The sequence below is a fragment of the Nicotiana tomentosiformis genome, chromosome 6 (genome assembly GCF_000390325.3).
Source record: "Nicotiana tomentosiformis chromosome 6, ASM39032v3, whole genome shotgun sequence".
Lineage (NCBI taxonomy): Eukaryota > Viridiplantae > Streptophyta > Magnoliopsida > Solanales > Solanaceae > Nicotiana > Nicotiana tomentosiformis.
The window spans coordinates 73,968,687-73,992,235 of record NC_090817.1 but is presented as its reverse complement, the minus strand read 5'-3'; the positions used below and the strand labels follow the sequence as shown (position 1 = coordinate 73,992,235).

General features: G+C 39.6%; 2 protein-coding genes across 8 annotated transcripts; both read left to right on the top strand.

The window, feature by feature from the left end:
- Nucleotides 1-915: 915 nt before the first annotated feature.
- Nucleotides 916-9,701, top strand: LOC104119658 (peroxisomal membrane protein PEX14-like). Of its 7 annotated transcripts, none has more exons than XM_070177483.1 (14): nt 916-936; nt 978-1,059; nt 1,178-1,233; nt 3,942-4,177; nt 4,278-4,326; nt 4,443-4,630; nt 5,856-6,042; nt 6,218-6,307; nt 7,211-7,284; nt 7,381-7,420; nt 7,516-7,583; nt 8,198-8,242; nt 8,334-8,402; nt 8,919-9,701. In XM_070177483.1, the coding sequence occupies exons 3-14, from the start codon at nt 1,197-1,199 to the stop codon at nt 9,396-9,398; spliced, it is 1,563 nt and encodes a 520-aa protein (XP_070033584.1). In that variant the 5' UTR covers nt 916-936; nt 978-1,059; nt 1,178-1,196; the 3' UTR covers nt 9,399-9,701. The 7 variants fall into 7 exon arrangements, with proteins under 7 accessions (XP_070033584.1, XP_070033583.1, XP_070033582.1 ...); XM_070177482.1 differs by having other exon boundaries at nt 7,378-7,420; XM_070177481.1 differs by having other exon boundaries at nt 3,936-4,177.
- Nucleotides 9,702-14,908: 5,207 nt separating this feature from the next.
- Nucleotides 14,909-15,409, top strand: LOC138894218 (uncharacterized). The gene has a single exon (XM_070178900.1). It carries the CDS (start codon nt 14,909-14,911, stop codon nt 15,407-15,409), a length of 501 nt encoding a protein of 166 aa, XP_070035001.1.
- Nucleotides 15,410-23,549: the final 8,140 nt, after the last annotated feature.

Genomic DNA, 23,549 nt, shown 5'->3' with positions numbered 1-23,549 from the left:
ACGGGTTCAAAAGTTTGCAGGTTCGAAAGTTTAGCGGTTCAGAAGTTTATCAAATTTATGGGTTAGTAAGATTGTTGGTTCGAAAGTATATGGCTTCATGTTTATTGTATCTAAATTATCTATGAATACTCTTGAGAAGTTATTTTCCTTAATTTGCGTACCAAACACCGGAAAATGAGTAAAATTACTACTTGTTTTCCAAGAAAATATTTTCTACGGAAAACATTTTCCGTTATACCAAACGCATCCCAAATCCAAATTATCATATAATTAATCCCTTTTGTGATATTCCAACCAATTGATTTTTCTTAACTCTCTCTAGTTTTAATATTTTTTCAAATACAACAACAACCCAATATAATCTCACTAGTGGGGTCTGGGGAGGGTAGTGTGTACACAGACCTTACCCCTACCTTGGGTAGAGAGGCTGTTTCCAATAGACCCTTGGTATCCTTCTCTCCAAGAACTTCCACCTTGCTCTTGGAGTGACTTGAACTCACAACCTCTTGACAACCTTCTCTCCAAGAACTCCCACCTTGCTCTTGGGGTGACTCTCTACCTCTACCCTGGGGTAGAAAAGCTGTTTCCAATACATTCTTGGTATGCTTCTTTCCAATACACCCTTGGTATGCTTCTCTCCAAGAACTTCCAACTTGCTTTTGGAGTGACTCGAACTCATAACCTCTTGTTTGGAAGTGAATGACGCTTACCATTAGAACAACCCATCTTGTCAAATGATTAGTAAATTGTTTTACATCTTCCAATAAATTTGCAGGTAAGAACCAGACAATTATAGTCCTTTTTTATCTAGTTGTTGCGAGCAAGAGTTAAGAAAGAACCAAAGAAAAAAAGAAGAAGAAAACGAAAAAAATAAAATAAAGAGAGGCCCTTGAGGTCATGTTATCTGCAAAGATTTTGTCTGGTACCGTACTAGTAGTTTATAACTTTATATTATCAATCAATAATTACCCACAGAGAAAAAGGTAGTAATATTTGCTTCTTGAGATGAGCAAAAACCACTTGTGCGTTCTGACATTCTATCATCATCAATAATCATAGGTAATTCGGTGCCCACCACTCCTATTAAATGGAGTAACAACTTCAAAAATGTTGTTTCCTCTTTTTCTCCTCTAAATTTGCTATGTTTTTTTTTCCTTTGCTTTCCCTTGAAATTCAGTTCATAGGAGTTGGTTAACATGGCGTCTCAATCAGACGAGAATAACCAGAATCCAGGTACCCTTTTGATTGCTCTTCATTCTTAATTCTTTACTGAAATTATTCCAAAAAAATTTGATCTTTTTGTACTTTATGAAGTTTGTGCCCTTTATCTTTAACTCGATAGGAGTATGTTATTCTGCTTCTTTTTCTTTTATGGTTGGTTGCCATATTTAGTTTGTTAAGCAATGAAATAGTCACTTGATAGTATTACATTTAATTGCCATTTATTGAATTGAGAACATTGGACGAATCTTTTGCTGAATCTAAAAAACTGGAACTTATGTTGTTGTAGAAGCTGCAAGATTTTGGGTTCGAGCAATCGCAAATCCCTGAAATTAATGAGGTCTTTTTCTGTATTCTTGAAAAATTGCTTTAGCAACTAATGGAATATATTAACCTAATTTCTCATATGAATGGACTGATTTAATATTAATTAGCTGGACATAATACTGTGCATATTCGATAACTAGATAGTTTTGTTTTCAGTATGAGGATTCTGATGGTACTAGGTTCATTAACTAGATAATTTATTTTTTAATATGAGGCTTCGCGATTAGACCGCACCAGCAAACCCTGTCAATAAGAGATATGAAGTGTTATGAAAAACCCAACAAATTCTGTGGCCCAAGAATGAATGGGTAGTAGGAGTACTAAATTACAGTTTATTACTAGGAGAGGAAAATATGAGACTGAGGACAATACACTCTGTTAAGTGAAAGCTTTCTCATCCTATAGAAATTATAAAATGCTGCTGAGATATTTTCAAGTTGAGCAGGACCAAGACAGAATATCTGGAGTGCAAGTTCAGTGGAACGACTCAGGAAGTGGACGAAGACGTGAGGCTTGATTCACAAGTTATCCATAGGAAGGATAGTTTCAAGTACCTTGGATCAATTGTATAAGGGAATGGGGAGATTGACGAGGATGTCACATATCGTATTGGAGCGGGGTGGATGAAATGGAGGTTCGCTTCCGGTGTTTTGTGTGATAAGAATATGCCACTAAAACTTAAAGCTAAGTTATATAGAGCGGTGGTTAGACCGATTATGTTGTATGGGGTTGAGTGTTGGCCAGTCAAAAACTCTCATGTCCAGAAGATGAAGGTAGCAGAAATGAGGATGTTGAGATGGATGTGTGGGCATATCAGGTTAGATAGAACTAGGAATGAAGTTATTCGGAACAAGATGGGTATGGTCTCTGTGGAGGACAAGATGCGGGAAGCGAGACTTAGATAGTTCGGGTATGTGAAAAGGAGAGGTACAGATGCTCCAGTTAGGAGGTGTGAGAGGTTGGTCTTGGAGGGCCTAAGGAGAGGCAGAGGTAGGCCGAAGAAGTATTGGGGAGAGGTGATTAGGCAAGACATGGCGATTCTCCAGCTTACTAAGAACATGACCCAGGATAGGAAGGTGTGGAGGTCGAGAATTAAGATAGTAGGCTAGGTAGCCGAGCGGTATCCTTGCTCGTTCAAGTAGTTTTAATACATCCCTCCGTGTAAGTCTTGTATTTTCTTATTATTAGATTTCTGTTATTGCTTACTGATTCTCTCGCTTCGTTTTCTGTTTGGTCTGCTGGTGTTGTTGCTTGCTGTTACTCTTTCCTGAGCCGAGGGTCTTCCGGAAATAACCTCTCTACCTTCTTCGGTTAGAGTAAGGTCTGCGTACATTCTACCCTCCCTAGACCCCACTAGTGGGATTACACTGGGTTGTTGTTGTTGTTGTACCTGGGGAAATAGTGAACTACAACTAGCTGAATTTAGATATCTGCATACACATGGGTTGATAGTTGGAGTTGCCACAAAAGACAAAGTAGTTTTGCTTTTGATATCAAAATCAAGAATACTGTCTTGTTTTGGTCAAATAATGAACTTCCGAGGTAGACGGAAAGCATGCAATTTCCATGACCACTTTCAAACGAGGTTTTGTTAATCTCAAGACTCCATGGAATTGGGAGCAACATATAGCTGATTATCTCATTATCCAGTGCATACATTATGCAGTCTGAAGTAACAACCATCTCCATTATGCATATTATATATACATAAGTAAGATTTTAGGTAATATCTGTACATATGGTGCAAACAGAAGGATCTAGTGGAACTCAGAGGTTACTTTAAAAATATTGGTTCCCTTGTGATCTTCTGTTTTTCCAGCCTGTCTTGCATTTAAAGCTAAATTGACTCTTGATTGGAGAGAAGGTATCTGTAGCATAAATACCTAACTGAGCTGCTAGCATGTAGGTAAACTGAGTTGCGGAGCATGTCCATTTGATATTAACTTTTTGTTGTCATGTTCTCTTCTTCATTACTTCAACATGTTGGGTTTCATGGGCTATATCTTCTTCAACCACTAAATGCAGCACAGACTTCTTAACAGCAATTATCAATATGCATCTTGAAAGTGCATATATGTTGCTGATAAAACGAAAGTGCACATATGTTATGCACGAAGAAAAATGACAAGATATTAGAATATGTGGTACTCCAAATGGCTCTAAATTTCTTGTATTCTGAGAACTGCTTACTGCAAACTTCTGTCATAGTTGAGATCTAATAGTTGTCGTGCACTGCAGCCAATTGTTTATTAACTTATCTACTCAGCACTCTCCTACTTTGCTCTATGCAGTCCATCGCTGAATTTTATATTTAACAGTGACGTGCTAAATTTTTGAGTTAAATAGAAGTCTTGCTATATTATAATACAAACTTTAATTTCATGAAGCAACAGCTTCACAACCAGCAGCTGAAGATCATCAAGATTCCAAGCCTGAGGCTACAAATGGGAGCTCTCCGACTTCTGTGTTTGTAAATTCCGAACCAATTCGGGAGGAGCAAGTCCAAAATGCTATGAAGTTTCTTTCACATCCAAAAGTTAGGGGATCTCCAGTCATGTATAGGCGTTCTTTTCTCGAGAGAAAGGGTCTCACGAAGGAGGAAATAGACGAAGCCTTTCGTCGAGTTCCTGTAGGCCACTTTTAGATCTCTTAAAGTTGATTTTGACTTAAATGTAATCGAAACATCCACATGAAATTTAAGATATATATTGATCTTGTCTAAATTACAGGATCCTACCCCAACTGTTACTAGCACACAGCCAGTTGCTGCAAATGAAGGTAGTTTATATCGTCCTCGAAATGAAATTTGTGTTTGGCCTTTTATTCATTTTTTGAGATTGATAATGTTTGGATCCTATACTTGTCATGTTGCTCTTCTGATATTTTGATGGCAGATGGGAAGCTGAAGCCTTCATCAACTAGTCCACCACAGGCTGCATTACAAAATATGCAGCCTGCATCAGCTACACCGAGCAATAGCATGACCAAAATGGGGTATCTCTCTCATTTCCGTTGGACTCATGCAGTTATTGCTGTAGGTTTACTTGCTGCTTCTGGAGCTGGAACAGCCGTACTCTTCAAGGTAATGCATAGTAAAGAACCTCCAATTTGCCATGCTAGTTGGTATCACATCTGTACTGTCTATCCTATATCAGCCATTTTTAGTGTATCCAATTACTGTATGATGCAAAATATTTGTCAATTAGATCATTTTACCCCTTTTGTAAACGACAAGAAGAATAAGAGAAAAGCTGGAGAAGTACTGCTTATGGACTATTAGTAGAATCACACATTTGAAAGCCATTCTATCAATTTTAATATATATGTGGATATTCTGAATGAGAATTTAGCCTGAATCCTCTCTTTCGCTGTTCAATCTTACAATGTGATGTGATGCACATTCAAACTTTTTTAGAATTGCTAGGCAGGACCTTTATTGGAAGATGAGCATCTTGCTATCGCATACTGTCCAACTTAATAAATGGCCTTAGAAAAGTAATCCGAGATCCTTCAACGTAAAGTACAAGATCCTCATCAAATGCGGAATGCTCTACACCAAACTCAAGTTTTTCCTTTGAACAAGGATGTAGCTTCTATAATTTCTTTGTGATTAACCTAGTACCAAACACAACTTTTTCTTGTTACGAAAACAGTGTTGTTGGCTTCTCGATGCTGCAAGTCCAACAGCTTATTCCACGAATCACTTAATATCTCAATGAGACTCGGAAGGAGCTTTCCTTTCAAATGTAAATTTGCGGACAGCTTGACCTCTTGTGCTTTAATTCCACCAGAAAAGGAGACTTTCCATACATATTCTTTGTTAATCAAAGTGGAAAAAGATACTGGTGGTTAATTATTTCTTAATGTACGTTTCCTTTAGCTCATAATTCTCTTGGTACACTTGTTACTTTTTGATTGCATATATTGGTTTAGGTTTTAAAACCAAAATTCTATTCTCCATTAGTTGGGTGTGGGTTTCTTTTTCACATGCGAGACATCTCAAACTTTCACTTGTGCTAGTTTTACTTGGTAGTAGCTTGGTGATTAGTTATTTCTTATAGAACCGATCCAAAATAAAAGAATGAAGTAAAACCTAGTTCTGATTTCATTTTCTTTTTACTTATTCTTAAGAAACCCTGTTGTGAATATTTTCTTCAGATTTATTCGGACTCCTCCAATGCCTTATTTTTATTGGATTCGTCTCTAAACTAGGATATTGCTGCTTATCACGATCTAATTGGAAACTTTGGTCATGACCCAATATATATAATTATCATCCCACTGTTAAGTGACATGTGCTTTTGCAGAAATCTATTATTCCCCGATTGAAGTCTTGGATACGCAAAGTTGTAATGGATGAAGAAGATGAAAGAGATATTGTAAAGGGAAAACCAAGTTTGGCAGAAGAAGCTGCTGTTGCTGCGAAAGCTGCTGCAGCCGCTGCTGCTGATGTAGCCCGAACAAGCCAGGAGATGTTGGCATCAAAATCCGAAGGTTGGTTAATGTAAAATCTCATAATAGTAACAAGTTAAGAACTGGATATGAAATAAAATGAACTGAAAAATTGTTTCAGCATTGGTGACTGAACTCTTTCATTCTCTTTTGTCTCCAGTGCTTAACCTGTTACCATTAATGATATCATGGTGATTTAACTTGTGTTCCTCCACAGAGAAAAGGTATTTTGAGGAGCTGACAAGTCTGTTAAACTACCAAGTACGTGAGATGAAATCGATGACAAGTGCTGTAGAGAAATTGGAAGGTAGTAATACATTTGCTTTTCATGACGTACTTCTGTACCCACTCTCTCACCTTTTTCCTTTTACATTTCATTCACTATTAAAGTGGAAAGTCTCTTCTTACGCTATAGGCTTTTTGTGTTTTGACCTTTTTTTCCTTTTAGTAAAGTCATGTAAATTAAAAGGGACGTATTATGAAATAATAGGGGGCTAGAAAAGAGGTAAACTTTAGCAATACTATTGAGAAGTAAAGAGTTATATGAGCGTTCATAATTGAAAAAGCAATGGGGAAGATAGTGATAATAAATTGTGCATAAACTGTGCATTGTTAGTTTGCTGATTCCACCTTCAGTTGAGGCTGGTACTTTTCGGCTCTAGATATTTTTGGCCTGATAACCTTGGTGTTCGAATGTCATTGAACATTGTTTTAATGAGAGATTTTCATGGTGCCTGTACTGTTAAGCTACAAAAACTGACTCGTGAACGTGTTCAAAGAATCATCTGAAACTTCCATAAGGACGATCTTCCTGGCTTTTGACCATCAGTGGACCAGGCCGGCTATTGGCCTCTATGTCTCTTAAATGCATTATAGCATGACTTTGTTTCTTTAGTTCTTTCCTAAAGGTTTCAGTTCTTGGTCCCCGCAGTTCTGTCTAAGTTCTTTCTCCATTCCATCAGTGTTCCCTTTTATATATACTAGCTTTGTTCTCGTTATAATGTTGTCATTGCCCTGGAATTTTAGCAGTCATAAAGTAAATGCCAGGTTCTTTAGATTTCATCATGAATAGTTTAAATTTTATATACCATGCACCCCCTGCCGTTACGTGGCGGGTGGCCCACCTTCAAAGAAAAAAAAGGAGATAAAGGGATCCAAGTCATCCTCAGACAGGACGTGGTACCTGATTGTAGTTGCTCTATACATGCAGGGCAAAGTAATACTTCTGGAAGAATACCAATTACAGAACTAGATGATCGCAGAATTTCAGTTACTCAATCTAGGGTAAGTTGTATAGCAACACAGAAGTCTGGATCTTATAATTGATATCTCTGTTGGCTTTTAAGATACAGTTTCTGATTTGCTTTTATGGTCCAGCAGTCTTATTTAAATGGAAAAGTGGATGGTGATGCACGTTCAGGTTCTACTTTCTGTTTCTAGCTGCCAAATTTTGTTCAATCGGTTTTTACTGATTCTTTAAATACTAATGCTACATGATTGGTTTATTTTGTGCAGTGAGATCTTTGTCGCCACCTGCATCTGTGGAACCATCTGTTGCACCCCATCCAAAGTCTTATATGGAGGTGACTCTTATACTCTTTGGCTTATTAGTGTTTCTCCTAACTACCAGCTCATCCGTTAGTAATTTCATCTTATGATTTACCAATCTAAGAAGGGAAAGCATGCAACTTTCTGGCTGGTCAACAATCAGTTAAAACATTTCTTAGTTACCTTTTGAGTTTCACCGTGGAGTTTTTCAAATCAACTTTTTTTTAAAAATATTTCTGCTTGGATAGATATGGAACACTATGTAATGGAAGAGGAGAGTGGGCGGCTGGACAGTATCTTCAGCCGACCAATTATCGGGGATCTTTTTCTCCTCGTTCAATCCTCTTTATTTTCATTCGTACTCTCATATGATAAGCTGCTTTAATCATGTAAAACTGTCAGGCTTCTCTTCTTCCAAGCTGGAAAGAGAGAATTTTTATTTGAAATTCTAATAGAGGTGCTATATGCATATGGTTGTAAGCAGTCACAACTTATGAGATACTTCTATCTGCCTTTGAACAAATCAATGAGTAGCACTGGTTGAACTTTCTTTCTCTTCAATGAAGATGCTAGTAAAACGGGTCAGATGTTTGCTGGAAGAATTAGGTAATCGTCTCTTCTAAGTTCTAACTTCATAATCATTTTGCAGATTATGGCTATGGTTCAAAGAGGAGAGAAGCCTTCCAACATCCGAGTAAGCCCAGGGTTCTCACCAGTGGTTGACATACTTTTATCTTGAAATATAAAGTTTTGTTGAATGTTTGTACATCCATCTTTTGATGCAGGATATAAATGATCAGCCACCAAATCCTAACCAGCCTGTACCTGATCCTCGTGTTGTTCCAAAGCCCAAGGTTTTGTTTCCCTCCTTTTGTTTCTTCTACTGACAATGTCTCAACTGGGTCAAATTTAAAGGTCGGAATTAGGTCAATTTAGCTGTGTAGACATAGTAACTACAAATTTATTGTTCTTTTAAATTCTGCTATTTAATGTTCTTTCTAGTTAGTCTCTGTTAGTTTGACTTTAAGAGCCATGCATGGACATTCTGGCAGCTGGACGTGAAAAAATAAGATTAACTAATCGAATCTATGATCCTATGAAATTGCTGCTTTTTGATGAATTAATCACTGCAACTAAGGATATTTAAGAATATGTCCCTGCCATCGTATGGATTAAATTCTATGAAAACCTGTCACTTTGGTTAGGATACAAGGACTATGGTTTTCTATTATCTTTTCTAGATAGAACTTTCTATTCAGTACGTTTTAGTTTTTGTTTTTGGTTTGTCTGGGGTAAAGGTGGAGGTAGAGGGGTAATATGAGGTTTAAACTTGAGATTTTCTCCATATACTAATTTCTGCTTGTCAACAGCCTTGGGAAGTTGGCCAGATTCAAAGTAATTCAACTAATTTGCTTCAATCTCAAGGGAGTGGCGATGGCTTAAATTACGGTTACCAAGACAATCTGACTAATGGAGATAGTTCAGCATCTTGGTGGCAGCGCAAGAATGCCAGGATAACTGAAATCGAAACTGAAGGTGAACAAAACTTTGGTTCTCCAGCTGCACCAGTCCAGGAACGACCAATTCAGAGATCCTGGGTTCCTCCCCAGCCTCCTCCAGTCGCAATGGCAGAAGCAGCTGCAGCCATTCGCCAACCTAAAAAGCCTATGTTTCAGAATGAACAATTGACTGATGATCAGTTGATGGCTCGTTCATCAGAGATAACGGATGAGTTGCAGAGGGTAACTAGAATCTCCGAATCTGGTGGTGCCCCTGAAGCTAATGGCTCGAGTTCTGCTCTGCAGATAAGTGAGACATCAATTGGAGAAGATCAAGTTTTGAACAGCTGAAAGATCATTTGATTTTCTTGATATAAAGGCTGGGTATTTGGTATCGAGGTTTTCCAAGAGGTTCATCCTGATCTTGCAGCTACATATTCTTGATGAACTCAAGCCTCCGAATGAGTTCTACAGTTACATTTAAGAACTTTAATTTCTGGTATGTGAAAAGATCATCAAAATGTAGCAAAAGCCATTATGTTTCTTCTTGCTGGTCTATTGATACACTAAAATGGCTGCCTAACTTATGTACTAAAAGATAAGTTATATAATTCTACAGTTTGAATGAATTGAAGAATAAATTAATTCTCTTCAGTCTGTGTATCTCAGTATATACATTATTTTTCTGATGGATTGGTCCCGAGTCCATCTACATAAGCAACAATTGTCTATATATATATATATATATTCCTAAAAGATGTTCTTAAATTTTGGTAGCATCAATCATGGGGCTCTATATTTTGGTGAAAGACACTTATTATCATTACTTAAAAGTAGATCAACATTATCTAGTAGCAACTCATAATCTACGTGAAGAATCTATCCCTCTCATTACACTTTCTAGATGGGAAGTTCACACATGTAATATCAGTTAAGATAGCCTTTAATTCTTTTTCTTCTTTTTTGTTGATTCCAATTTATAGCCAAGGATAATGGTGATTTGTTAGAACTTGGCATAACTAATAATAATTCAGATTTGCAAACAAAGGCACAAAATAAATAAGAAGATAAGGATAAGATTTACATGCACATTTTTAAACTTGATTTTCCATTTTCTTCAAGAATTTTAGACTCGGGGTGATTGTCAATGAGATATTCTAAGTCAGTTTTTACCTCTAGTCTAAATTCCCCCTTACTTGTAAATGTTCTCCTTTTCATTTGTATATATGTTTTGGTTCCCATTCTATGCTGTTGAAACTTCGAATCAGGGTTCATCTGAAATCTCCTTAATCGAAATATATATATATTACATGTTACATGATGAATTCCCTTGACGTTTTCACTTTTAAAAACTTTTAAATCTCTTTACTGAAAATTCTGTTTCTGCCACTGACTCAAACGATTGTTTAAATCGCCATGAGTAAAGGTGTTCAAACCGAACCGGAAAATCGCACCAAACCGAAAAGTCAAACCAAATCGATTAAAAAATCCTAGTAGGTTTGGTTTGATTTGGTTTGGTATTGAGTAAAGAAATCCGAACCAAACCGACATATAAATATATAATTTTAATGTATACTTTTAAGACTTATATAAAATTTTCTAGAAATATTTGTGATCCTCTCATGGGATGTTATATTTAATAGAACTATGAAGTGCATCTACTGTTATTTACTTTAAATAATGGTTTGTATCACTACTATCTTATCAAGTATTATTGAAATGTATCAATTTCTTTGTTCTTAATTCCATATTCATATGTCAAGATCTATTAAGTTCTTATATCTCTTTTCGAATTTGAAATGACATTTTATTGATAATTTTAGAATTAAATAGAGCATATCATTATTTAGGTTTCATATCGATTTTTGTGTTTAATTATTAAATTCGGTTAACCTTGAAAGCATACATCAACGAAAATTATTGTTAGACGACTAAGAAAATAACTATCATGTATTACTAAAAAAAAATACACTCATAAGAATATTTTAATAGATCGTGTTTGTCAATTTTTTTAATTTTTACCAAACATATTCACTTATCAAAATTCTATCTATAATTTTAACAAAATAAGATTGAAATAATATTTATGTAACGAAAAAAATCAGAAAAATCCAAAAACAAAACCTCCCAACAAAATTGAACCAATCCAAACCGATATAATTAATTTAATTTAATTTTAATAAAAACGGAATCAACACGACTCATGTACACCCTAGCGCGAGGATAATATATGAGTTTGTAGGTTAGCTCATCAGTTCCGTCTTAATTTACATAATGCGGGGGTGAGCTTTATGGTATTTTAACTATCTAATAAGAGAGAGTTAGCAGACAGCTGGACGACATGTGTGTTTAGGATTTAGGGGGGCATTAATGTCTTTTTGGTTTAATTTGTGCTTCCTCCTGGAAGTACAGTAAGCTAGCCTGTTTGAACTCCCTCCTAACATTTTAGGCCAACAACCGAATACTCTTTTGTGACGTCAGGGGGACATGTGAAGAACCCACAGGTTCATCCCAACTTTATGGCACGTGGCATACGTCAGCTGTGACAATGCTACAGTAATAATGTTCAATTTTCTTTCTCCTGCATTACCATTAACATAGCTTGCTTTCCCGAGGAGTCTTCACTTTTTTTCATTACAAAAATTTTAGAGTAAAATGTTGTACATTAAAATTAACAAAGTACTCAGTAAAATTAACAAAATTAGAAAGCATAAGTCACATAACGAGCATATTGTCTAACTGCGTGATTCACTTTATAAAAATTCATTATATAATTTTGGAAGTGTTTGGAGATAGATATATGTTTACGCTTAAAATTGGATAACAATTAAACTAATAATGGGGTTTTAAGAATACGTGATTTCACTTAATACCAGTTGATAAATATGAAGATTAATAACAGAAATAAACTATAAAGTAAAGCAAATCAGTGTTAGAATGGAACTCAGTCTTCGAGTTTGGATACCCTTGAACTGGTTGATGCAAGAATAATTAAACTATAACGAGCTGATGAACATTATTATAAACGAGAAAGAAAATTATATTGCTTTTATATCTGTGAACAATGTTCTTTACAAATGATTAAAACTCTCTTTATATAGTAGAGGAATCTCACTTATGGTATAATTCTAATTACAGAAGGAAATCTCATGATTAGCTAATTAACTGTTTCTGATTTGATCTTTTTCGAGATTTACGCCATGATCCTAGACCAGTCACGGATATCTTGCCTTTATGTTATTGTGCTATCTTCGATCTTGCTCGATGCCTGTGTCATTTGGCTTCGATCGCTACTAGCCTCGATTTCGACAAGTACCTCGATTCTGAACTCAGTACCTTATCCTCGTGATTTAATCTATTTCGTTACGAGGCCGTCCTTCGATGCAACCTCCCGGTCTCAGTCAAATAGTAAAATCGGGTGGGCCCGAATTCAACCGTATACAGATAGTCCCCTCATTTTTGAAGTGTAATGACAAGAAAATGAATTGAGCTTTCGATTTTTTACCTCGACCTGTCATGACGTCATCCCCGTGACGTAAGCGACGGAAGTGACCGAAACGTCCCGTCGGTACAGTTTTTCAAGTCATTAATGAGTGTCAGTTAGCGGTCGGCCACTAGTGCCTTTGAACCGTCTCCGTGAATCCAATAAATAGACCTCTTTCTCATTAATTCAAACTTTACTTTCACTTCCTTCTAATCTCTAAAGCTTTTATATCTCTTAAGTTCTTCCCTTCTACAAATCTTCAGGTTTTGCTGTTAATCCTTTCTCAAATGTCAAGTCCTATTATCTCCCTCTTCTTCAAACTCATACAAAAATGACAAAAACATCGAAAACGGTACCACAAAAAGAAGCTGCTTCATCTTATCAACCGGCAGGCGAGAAAATGCCGGTGGAACCCCATCCTGAGGAATGCATTCCTGGGGGTGCGCGCTAAACTCCGATTTCAAGATCGATAAAGCCTCGTCGATTCCTGGTCGATGCGAGCTAATGTCGAGGTATATATGCTTGATAACTAAGAGATACCTTAAGCAGATAAAGAAAGACTGCAACTGGGAGGGCAAAGAGGTGATGTTCCCGACCCCCGAAGAAGACATCACCACTCATGTGGAAGGGTTTCTAAGTGTCTACACTTACCCTTTCACGCTAGGCTCCCTCGACCCCGTCATCGTTGATTTTGCTATCAATATCAAATAACCCTAGGCCAAATCTATCATTCCTTTTGGCGAATTGTTATTCTGCTCCGATTCTTCGTGAGCAAAGTCGAGGGGCTTCCTTTCACCCTCGATCACCTTATCAGACTATATAGCCCCTGCCTCTATTGAGGCGGGTTAATAAAACTCCAACGTCGGGCTACCAAAGTGTTATTCTCGAGCACAGATGGGGACACGGATCGAGGCTGGATGGGCCGGTTCGTTCGAGTGAGGACTTCCGACCTAATCCCAGCCGAGAAGATGCTATTTCCTGAGAAATGGAACATCAATCGTAAGTACCGTCTCACTGTTAGCTTCCATGTATTATTTGTTCCTTTGTCTTTTCTTATTGATGTCTTTTTCCATGATGTAGCAGCCGCTTGGATGCCCCGTGTGATTCCCGACCTTGAGAGCTGGGTTCGGAACCTGGCCTCGACCTCTACATACGCCGAGCATTCATGGCGTGATTTAGCAAAGGGCCGATAAGAGGGCAAGAATCATGGTAAGCCCACTTTTTGTGTATTTGATGATTTGATTAAGATGCCCTTCTTCTACTTATTCAATTCTCTCATGTACAGGCCTGGGCAAGGATGTGGTCATGAGGCCCCCGTCTGGTGAGGAGGAGACTTCGACCCGAGTTCAGAAGACGGCGAAGGATAAGAAGAGGAAAAGGACCTCTTCCTCCGAGGATCCAAAGCCTAAGAAGAATCCTGTTTGTAAGTCAAAGAAAGACACAGTTGCCCTGCCTGTAGATGTGATTCAACATCTAAGGGAGGAAAAAGAAGAAGATGAAGACGATGGCTCTGAACTAGTGGCCCGAGTGAAGAAAACCATCGAGGCCCCAAAGGCCGCCGAGTCGGTGGTGGTTAAGGAGATTCCGCCTCGAGCCGAGGGGGTCTTGGAAAAGGGCTCGGGAAAAGTACCCGAGTCGTCGAAGATTGAAGATGCCTCCCGCCAAGATGAGCAAAAGATGGGTATGTCTGAAGGGGCCGGCTCTGAGGCCCTTCGCAGCGAGGAGAACGCCCCAAGTGGCTCACTTGGGCAATAGATATTGGAGACTCACCGATTTTCCCTGCATTTTTCGAGGAGGCAATTCGGGAGGCCCAAGCTACGAGGACTCCCAAAGTAGATGGGGCCCATGGAGGGGAGGACCCCTTCCGTGGTTACTTTATCGGGGTCGAGGATTCCACCGACCTGAGTGAAGCATCGAGTCTCTTTGATGAGGCTCAACAAGCCTTGAATCGGGTGAGTCTCAACTCCCTTTGTCGATATCATACTTAGTTTATTTCTTGTCTTCACGTCTAATTTCCTTTCTTTTTTCCATATAGGCTTTGGCACTCCATCAGGAGGCGTTTTCAAAGTCCCGAGCAGAGCTGAGCCAATGTGAGGCTGACCTCCGAGGGCTCACGGAGGAGAGGAATGCCCTTAAACTTCTCAGTGGGCAAAAAGAAGAGGAGATCAAGGACCTCCAAGCCAAGTTGGCCAAGGCTCACCAAGATCAGACCGACCTGATCGAGTAGGTAATGAAAATCTTAAAAGCTCATGGGCTCGATTCGGGAACAGTGGATAGCATTTCAATCTCACAGCTGCAGCAGAAAGTCGAGAGGATCGAGCAGTTCCGCGAGGAGGTCAACATGATAAAGGCGGAGACCTTAGGGTGAAAAGAAAGTATGGACCGCTTTGCTGCTGAAAAAGAGGTTGCTCGAGTCCAATTGTCATCGGTCGAAAGTCAGATTCGAGGAATGAAGGAGAAGAGCTCAGCTCAGGCAAAGAAAATAGAAGAGCTCAAGGCTCGGTTAGCTTCTAAACTTGCAAAGGCCAAATCTGATGCTGAAAAGGCAAATGCTGAGGCAGAGGCAATCGTGGCCGTCTACCGGGCCGATGCTGAAGCCGCTCAAGTCCAAGCGAGAAAGGTAGCCGAGACTGCTCAAACTCAAGCACATTGGATTGCTGAACTCGCCAAATGCCAATCTCGGAGGGAAATCCTCGAGGAGATCCATGCTCGAGGTTTCGATCTTACCGACGAGATAATAAAGGCTAGAGAGCATGAAGCTGATGCTGGAACATTGGCCTCTTCCGATGATGATGATGATGATGATGATGGCAGCAAGAGCGGGTCCGAGAATGGGGAGGACCTCGATGGAGAAGAAGCTGCCCCTGAGAAAAATTAGGAATCTTAGGCTTTTTCTTTTTTGATTTTTTTGTGCGGGACCTTGATCGGTCCTTGTAAATATCTTTGTATATATAAAAGATCTTTTTTATTTTTGACTTGTCTTTATTCTATTTTCTGCCTCGTGAAAATTCAATTTCATTCATGCCTTCATGCCTTATGGAGATTTTGCTTACAAGTTTGGGACTTTAGGCAACTAGACCGAAGTCGGACCAGTGTAGTCTTTAAAATCGAGTGAGTACTTGCTCGAACTCGAAGTAGAGTGACCCTTAGATTTTAGTTGAGTAAGGATGATTTCTCGAACTCAAAAAATAAAATAGCCCTTAGGCTCTTGAATTAGGCCGATATGGCCTCAAAAGAATGGCTTTTCCCATTTTTCGGCTTGAAAATATTAATCATAAAAATTTGTACCCATTAGGTTTTCCGAGGATTGGTGTTATCGAAATCCTTTGCTTTGTTATGTCTTAGCACAAAATTATCTAAGAGTTCGAACAATTCGATATCCCTTAGGGTTTTTCGAGGGTCGATATTATCGAGACCCTTAGTAATTCAGCCGAGGGTTGCCTTTTTTAACCGGTTTATGAGAATATTTGAAGGCCTGTTTTATAACAGAATTCGGACGTTTCCGAACCGTGTTAATTTGGCCGTAGCCTTCAGTTTGGGATTTGCCCCTTAGGCTTGTTTTCCTGCTATACTTCGAACTCGTTCGGAGTGTCAGTCCTCGAGTGAGGTGGTCGTGGCCTATAAAATCGAAGATTACCTTTTTAAGGTCTTACGATTTCGAGGTTTAGTACTTTTATCATGTCAATTTTTTGGACGACAGTCCCCGAGTACAGGGTAAATTGTTTGAACTTCAGTTGTGATCGGCCCTTAAGCCAGTTTCCACAATACATCATAAGTATGAAATTGTAAAGTATAAATTTCTCTAGGGCATGGAGCATCTGGTAAGTAAAAATACTTCTTTTAATAGATTATACACGCGTACATGTTTTGCCATTAGGGCTCGAGTAATCTACATGGACACGGTTCATTTGACCGTTCGATACTTTATAAAATTTTCCTATCGAGACCCTGTCGACACAAAGTATTTTCCTTGTAACTATCTGAGGGTGATGTCCCCCAGTATTCGAGGTTGATTTTAAAGGAGCCTCAGATACTGTTGAATTGCTCTAAGTTAGCACGGACAATGGTTGCCTCGTTAAAAACCTCGTCGGAAAAACCCATTTGGGACAAAAATCGGTCCAAGAAAAAAAGAGTGCAATGCGTGCTTTCAGACCTGAGGACTTTGTGTTTGAAGAATCCTTTGCTGTCTTCGATTAAACACATATAAATGGTTAGTATAAAATATAAACGAAAATGGAGAAGGTCGTACCATAGTAGTAATATCGTTTGAGGAGTGATATGTTTCAATTGTTTGGTAATTGTTCGCCGTTCATCGTGCCAAGTTTGTAGGATCTCTTTCTGATGATATCGAGGACCTGATACGGTCCCTCCCAGTTCGGGCCTAGTTTTCCTTCGTTTGGGTCTCGAGTATTGAGGGTGACCTTCCTCAGAACCAAGTCCCCGATACTAAAGTGTCAAAGATTGGCTCTTCGATTGTAGTACCTTTCGATCCGTTGTTTCTGTACGGCCATTCGAACGAGGGCAGTTTCTCATTTTTCATCTAGCAATTTGAGGCTTGTATTCATAGCCTCGTGATTTGACTCTTTCATTGCATATCAAAACCTGACGCTAGGTTCCCCGACTTCAACCGGGATCAGAGCTTCAACGCCATATACTAAAGAGAACGGTGTTGCCCCCGTACTGGATTTTGACGTTGTTCGATACGCCCAAAGGACTTCGGACAATATTTCTCTCCATTTTCCCTTAGCGTCGTCAATCTTTTCTTTAGATTTTGAATGATGTTCTTGTTTGTCGATTCGGCCTGTCCGTTCCCACTAGGATGATATGGAGTCGACATGATCCTTTTTATTTTGTGATCTTCGAGAAACTGTCACTTTGCTGCCGATGAATTGCTTTTCATTGTCGCATACGATCTCAGCAGACATCCCGAATCGGTATATAATGTGGTCCCAGATGAAGTCTATGACTTCTTTCTCTCTAATTTTCTCGAAAGCCTGTGCTTCCACCCATTTAGAGAAATAGTCAATCATAAATAAAATAAATTTAGTTTTACCTGGGGCCGATGGTAGAGGGCCGACGATATCCATTCCCCATTTCGTGAATGGCCATGGGGATAAGACTGAGTGGAGTTGCTCTCCGGGTTGGTGATTCATCGGCGCATACCTTTGACATTTGTCGCACTTTCGAACAAACTCTTTTGTATCATTTTCTATATCGGCCCAATAGTATCCTGCTCTGATGACTTTGTGAACCAATGATTCGGCACTAGAATGATTTCCGCAGGTGCCCTCGTGAATTTCTCGTAGGACGTAGTCGGTATCTTTTGGCCCCAAACTGTTACAACCCAAATTCGCATATCATAGATCATGCCATAAGGTAGTCGACGTAAATCCAAGAAGAGATTATCTTTGAGATGATAATAAGTTAATCCTATTGGTCTTAAACGATACAAGGGTGTATAAGAGTGGTTAACAAGTATTTGAAGTTAAGCTAATCAAGGATGTTGTAACCCGTATTTTCGGATAACACTAGAGGTGATTAACTGTCCCAAGAGGTCTTGTTTTAATGTATTTGAATCATATAATATCCGCATCATAAGTCTTGAAGTCAAGCGAGTTATGAAATAAAAGTCGATAAAAGTTGTCGCAACTTAGGTTTATAATTTTACTTAAACTTTAGGTCAAATGTTACTGCATTTTACTCCCAATATGCTTGGAATTATGGGGTGATCTACCTATCAAATTGAAGATCTATGAGTCTAGTTTCCAACGCATTAAACCGTTCATCGATACGATCTCGGAATAGAGAGATATTCACGTTTTCGCGAGAGTGCGCCAAGCTGCTCTCTATGGGGCCCACAAAGGCGGTTTAAGACATTTGGACATATATAAGATAACTCAACCCCGTTTTAAGTCATTATTTTTCAGTATATTCAGACCTTATAACCCTAAAAACATTCTCTCAAGGTTCTCTCATGATCCAAGACCCAAACAAAGGGCAAACAACACAAATCAAATGTCGGGAATCCCGTGGTGCTAGTAAGTTTCTTGTTTTTCTTGTTGTTGCTGATTTTTGTGTTGTTCCAGATCGTGTGGGAGGTTGTTTTAAGTTCTTTATGTTCTCTAAATACACCTTCAAGTTTTTAATATCAACCCTAGGTGATTTCAAGTCTTCTAAAGTAATTCTAGTGCCGAAAAACCCGAATTAATTGCTAGTTTCGCTTCCTTGTTCTTGTGGCAGAATTGAAGGGATATTTCGAGGAACATTAAGGTCAAATTGGAGTTGTTCTTTCTTTTTAAAGGTAATGAACCTCTTACTCTATATATATTTAAGATTATCCAAGTTGTGGCTAAGTCGTTAATGCTAGAACTTGTGAAATATATATCGAAAGGCTTGGTAGTAATGTTGTTAGTTGGTGGACTGTTTTGGAGACTCAATATGATTATTAATGATGTTGTTTGGGCTGTTTGGTGATTTTATTGACTTGTGGGAAGTCATATAAATAGGGGAGGTGCTGTCCGTTTCATCGTAAAATAGGTTGCGGTCGATACATAATAGTTACGACGCTTAAACGATAATGATAGTGTCATTTCTCTTATTGTAGACTAAGGAGTCGTGACATTTGCATAGCTTGAGGTTGGGCAGTATATACAAGGTATGTGAGGCTATCCCCTTCATTCTTTTGCACGACTCCAATTGTACATAATGTAATGAACGAGCTCCCAAAGATACTCTACTCTTAGAAGCTAGCAGTACTTACATTGCTGCCCTTCTTATGAAACGATTGATATTGATGTTACTTCTCTTATTCTTATATTATCAATGTTGTTGGTAGTTCCTGATTCTTATAAGATTCTTGATGAAGAGTTAATCCTAATAACGTGTACGAAGGATACCGACCTTACGTCACTCCGAAAGGTTCAAATTATGATTCCAACGAGTCCAGCATGCATCATATATATGTATCTATTTTACTCTACCGAGCCGCGCTATAGTCGGCCGGGTATGGCACCTATTGTGCAACCACTGATCAGTTGGGTTTTACCGAGCTCCACGTGGCCGGGTACGATTCTACCGAGCCCTATGATGGCCGGGTACGTTTTACCGAGCCTATTATGGCCGGGTACGATATGATGATGATGATGCCCACAAAGGCATATGTTTTAAACGTTTACGTATATATATATATATGTATGTATCATGTATTTCATGTCAGTAGCCCTCAGAGGTACCCAGATGTCACAGGTTGTATATTCCCTATCACTGTTTACATTATTGTTCTTACTTATGCTATTCTGCCTTACATATTCAGTACTTTATTCGTACTGACGTCCTTTTTATTTGTGGACGCTGCATGTCGTGCTACAGGTCCTGATAGACGGGTAGACGCAGCTCCCCCATCACAGTAGGCTATCCGGTTCAGCGTTATTGGCAAGATCCTTTCTCCGGACTTGCCGTGGTCTTGGTATGCATTTTTGTTATAGACATTATGGGTATGTCGGGGCCCTGTTCCGGCAATGTTGTAGCACTTATGTTCTTTTAGAGGCTCATAGACAGGTGTCGACTCATGTATGGTTTGGAATGCCTTGTCGGCTGATTTTTGTTGTATAGTCTTTCATGGCACCATGGTAGCTCGTACCTTATATATAGTTTCTTGACAGTCTTGTCGTCCCATGTTACGTATGTTCATGACATTATCTTTCATTGTTGGATGTTCATGATCCATGTCTTTCATTTATATTGGTCTTGTCGGCCCTTAAAGATAATAAGGAAGGTTAGAAAATGTACGTTGGTGCTCGGCAAGTATGGCCCGGGTGCTAGTCATGACCCTCCAGTTGGGTCGTGACAAACTTGGTATCAGAGCAAGTCTGTCCTAGGGGTTGTCTATGAGCCGTGTCTAGTAGAGTTTTGATTATGGATGTGTAGCGCGCCACATTTATAATCAGGAGGCTACGTGACATCTAGGGTTGTTACTTTCTTCCTGAATCTAGATCGTGCGTAGAGTTGAGTCATAAGTGTTCATATCTAATATTCACCTTGTTTTCTTTTAGCGATGCCTTCGACTAGGAAGAAAGAGATTAGTAAACGGCTTGATACAACTGTGGGAGAGGGTAACATTCAGGTGCCTCCAGCCAGAGCAGGCCAAAGTGAGCCTCAGAGTGAGATGCCGTCTCATACCTCTCTGTCTCCTCCAGAGGATATTAGGAGGCACCCAGTACATCCAGTTCCTCCGTCTGGCACTACAGACCACGATATGCGCAGTGAGGTGCAGTTGTTGAGTAGATTAGTAGCTGCTCAGGCTCAGAGGTAGAATACTGGTGCTGCTGATAAACCGGTTAGTGCGAGAGTTCATGATTTTATTAATCTAGACCCTCCAGTGTTTACCGGATAAAACCCCAAGGAGGACCCGCAAACATTTATTGATCAGGTTCATTGTACATTGCGGGTTATGCATGCTAGTGATACAGAGGCAGTAGAGTTGGCTTCTTATCGGTTACGGGATTTAGCAATTTTATGGTATGATAGTTAGGAGAGATCTAGGGGTCCGAACGCTCCTCCAGCCGTGTGGAAGGAATTTTCTGAGGCCTTTCTTCGTCACTACTTGCCAGCTGAGATACGACGAGCTAGAGCTGATAAGTTCTTAAACCTTCGACAGGGTAATATGAGTATACGAGAGTATAGTATACAGTTTGATTCTTTAGCAAGGTATACTCCCCATATCGTGGCCGAGATGAGTGATAGGGTGCACCTGTTCGTGAACGGGTTGGGACCACATCTGATAAATGAGTGCACAACAGCCTCCTTGGTAGAGGGCATGGATATTTCCCGTATTCAGGCTTATGCCCAGACCCTTCAGGATCATAAGTTATATGCTAAGTTCTCTAAATGTAAATTCTTGCTGAACTAAGTAGCATTCCTTGGCCATGTGATATCTGATGAGGGTATTAGTGTCGACACTCAGAAGATCGATGCAGTGAAGAATTGGCCGAGACCTACAACACCGTCAGAAGTCCGCAGCTTCCTGGGGCTAGCAGGATATTATAGGCGGTTTGTAGAAGGGTTTTCCTCTATATCAGCACCATTGACTAAGTTAACACAGAAAGCTACCAAGTTCCAGTGGTCTGATTCTTGTGAACATAGTTTTCAGGAGCTAAAGAATCGATTGACATCTGCGCCAGTGCTCACTCTCCCAGAAGGAACAGAAGGTTATGTGGTATATTGTGATGCCTCAGGTATAGGTTTGGGGTGCGTATTGATGCAACGTGGGAAGGTGATTGCTTATGCATCACGACAATTGAAGAAGCATGAAAAGAATTACCCGACTCATGATTTGGAATTGGCTGCAGTAATATATGCTTTGAAGATATGGCGGCACTACTTATACGACGTCCATATTGACATCTACACAGATCACAAAAGTTTACAATACATCTTCAAGCAGAAGGAGTTGAATTTGAGGCAGCGTAGGTGGCTTGAATTACTGAAAGACTATGACGTCGAGATATTGTACCATCCTGGTAAAGCCAATGTTGTGGCAGACGCTCTCAGCCGTAAGTCAATGGGAAGCTTAATACATATTGAGGCAGGTAGACAAGGGTTGACCAAAGAGCTTCACCAGCTGGCCAATATGAGAATCAGATTGTTGGACTCTGATGACGGAGGTGTTACTGTACAGAATACAGCAGAATCATCTTTGGTAGCCGAGGTAAAAGCACGGCAATATGAAGATCCTACCTTAGTAAGATTGAGAGAGGGAATTCAGCAGTGTAAGATTACAGCTTTCAAGATCGGAGGAGATGGGACACTGAGATACCAGGGCCGATTATGTGTGCCTAGTGTGGCAGGGTTGCGAGAGAAGATTATGATTGAGATTCATCAGTCCCGATATTCTATCCATCCTGGCTCGACAAAGATGTATCATGACGTTAAGGAGCAGTATTGGTGGGACAACATGAAGAAGTCTATTGCAGAATTTGTAGCCCAGTGTCCTAATTGTCAACAAGTAAAGATCGAGCATCAGAAACCCAGTGGATTGATTTAGAATATAGAGATTCCGACCTGGAAATGGGAGGTGATTAATATGGACTTCATTATTGGATTACCTCGCTCTTATCATAAGTTTGACTCCATTTGGGTGATAGTTGATCGACTTACAAAATCTGCCCATTTTCTACCAGTTAAGACAACTTACACGGCTGAAGATTATGCGAAGTTGTATATCAAGGAGATTGTTAGGCTTCATGGTGTGCCGGTATCTATTATATCAGACCGAGGAGCTCAATTTACGGCTAACTTTTGGAGGTCTTTTCAGAAGGGTTTAGGCACACAAGTAAATCTCAGCACTGCATTCCATCCGCAGACTGACGGACAGGCTGAACGTACCATCCAGACGCTGGAAGATATGCTACGAGCATGTGTTCTAGATTTTAAGGGGAATTGGGATGACCATCTGGCACTTATAGAATTTGCCTACAATAATAGCTACCATTCCAGTATTAAAATGGCCCCGTATGAGGCACTGTACGGGAGGAGATGTAGATCACCAGTTGGATGGTTCGAAGTCGGTGAGACAGAATTATATGGGCCAGATTTGATTTACCAAGCCATTGAGAAGGTGAAACTGATACAAGAGCGGCTGAGGACGGCACAAAGCAGGCAAAAATCTTATTCCGATGTCCGACGTCGTGATCTGGAATTTGAGGTTGGTGATTGGGTTTTCCTGAAGATCTCGCCGATGAAGGGTGTTATGCGTTTTGGGAAGAAGGGTAAGTTGAGTCCACGGTATATTGGGCCGTACAAAATTCTTCGACGAATTGGACAGGTTGCTTACGAGTTAGAATTGCCATCTAAATTGGAATTTGTCCACCCGGTATTCCATGTATCTATGTTGAGGAAATGTATTGGAGACCCTTCTCGGGTCGTCCCTATCAAAGATGTACAAGTTACAAAGGATCTATCATATGATGAACTGCCAGTGGCTATATTAGATCGACAAGTCCGCAAGCTGAGAACAAAGG

What these genes read in the sequence shown, in the direction of transcription:
- LOC138894218 (XM_070178900.1), top strand. Translation starts at nt 14,909, where the DNA reads ATGGACCGCTTTGCTGCTGAAAAAGAGGTTGCTCGAGTCCAATTGTCA.
- LOC104119658 (XM_070177480.1), top strand. Translation starts at nt 1,197, where the DNA reads ATGGCGTCTCAATCAGACGAGAATAACCAGAATCCAG. An exon ending in GTTGGCATCAAAATCCGAAG is followed by an intron (nt 6,043 to 6,217) that starts GTTGGTTAATGT and finishes GTTCCTCCACAG; the next exon opens with AGAAAAGGTATTTTGAGGAG. An exon ending in TTTCAGTTACTCAATCTAGG is followed by an intron (nt 7,285 to 7,377) that starts GTAAGTTGTATA and finishes TTTATGGTCCAG; the next exon opens with CAGTCTTATTTAAATGGAAA.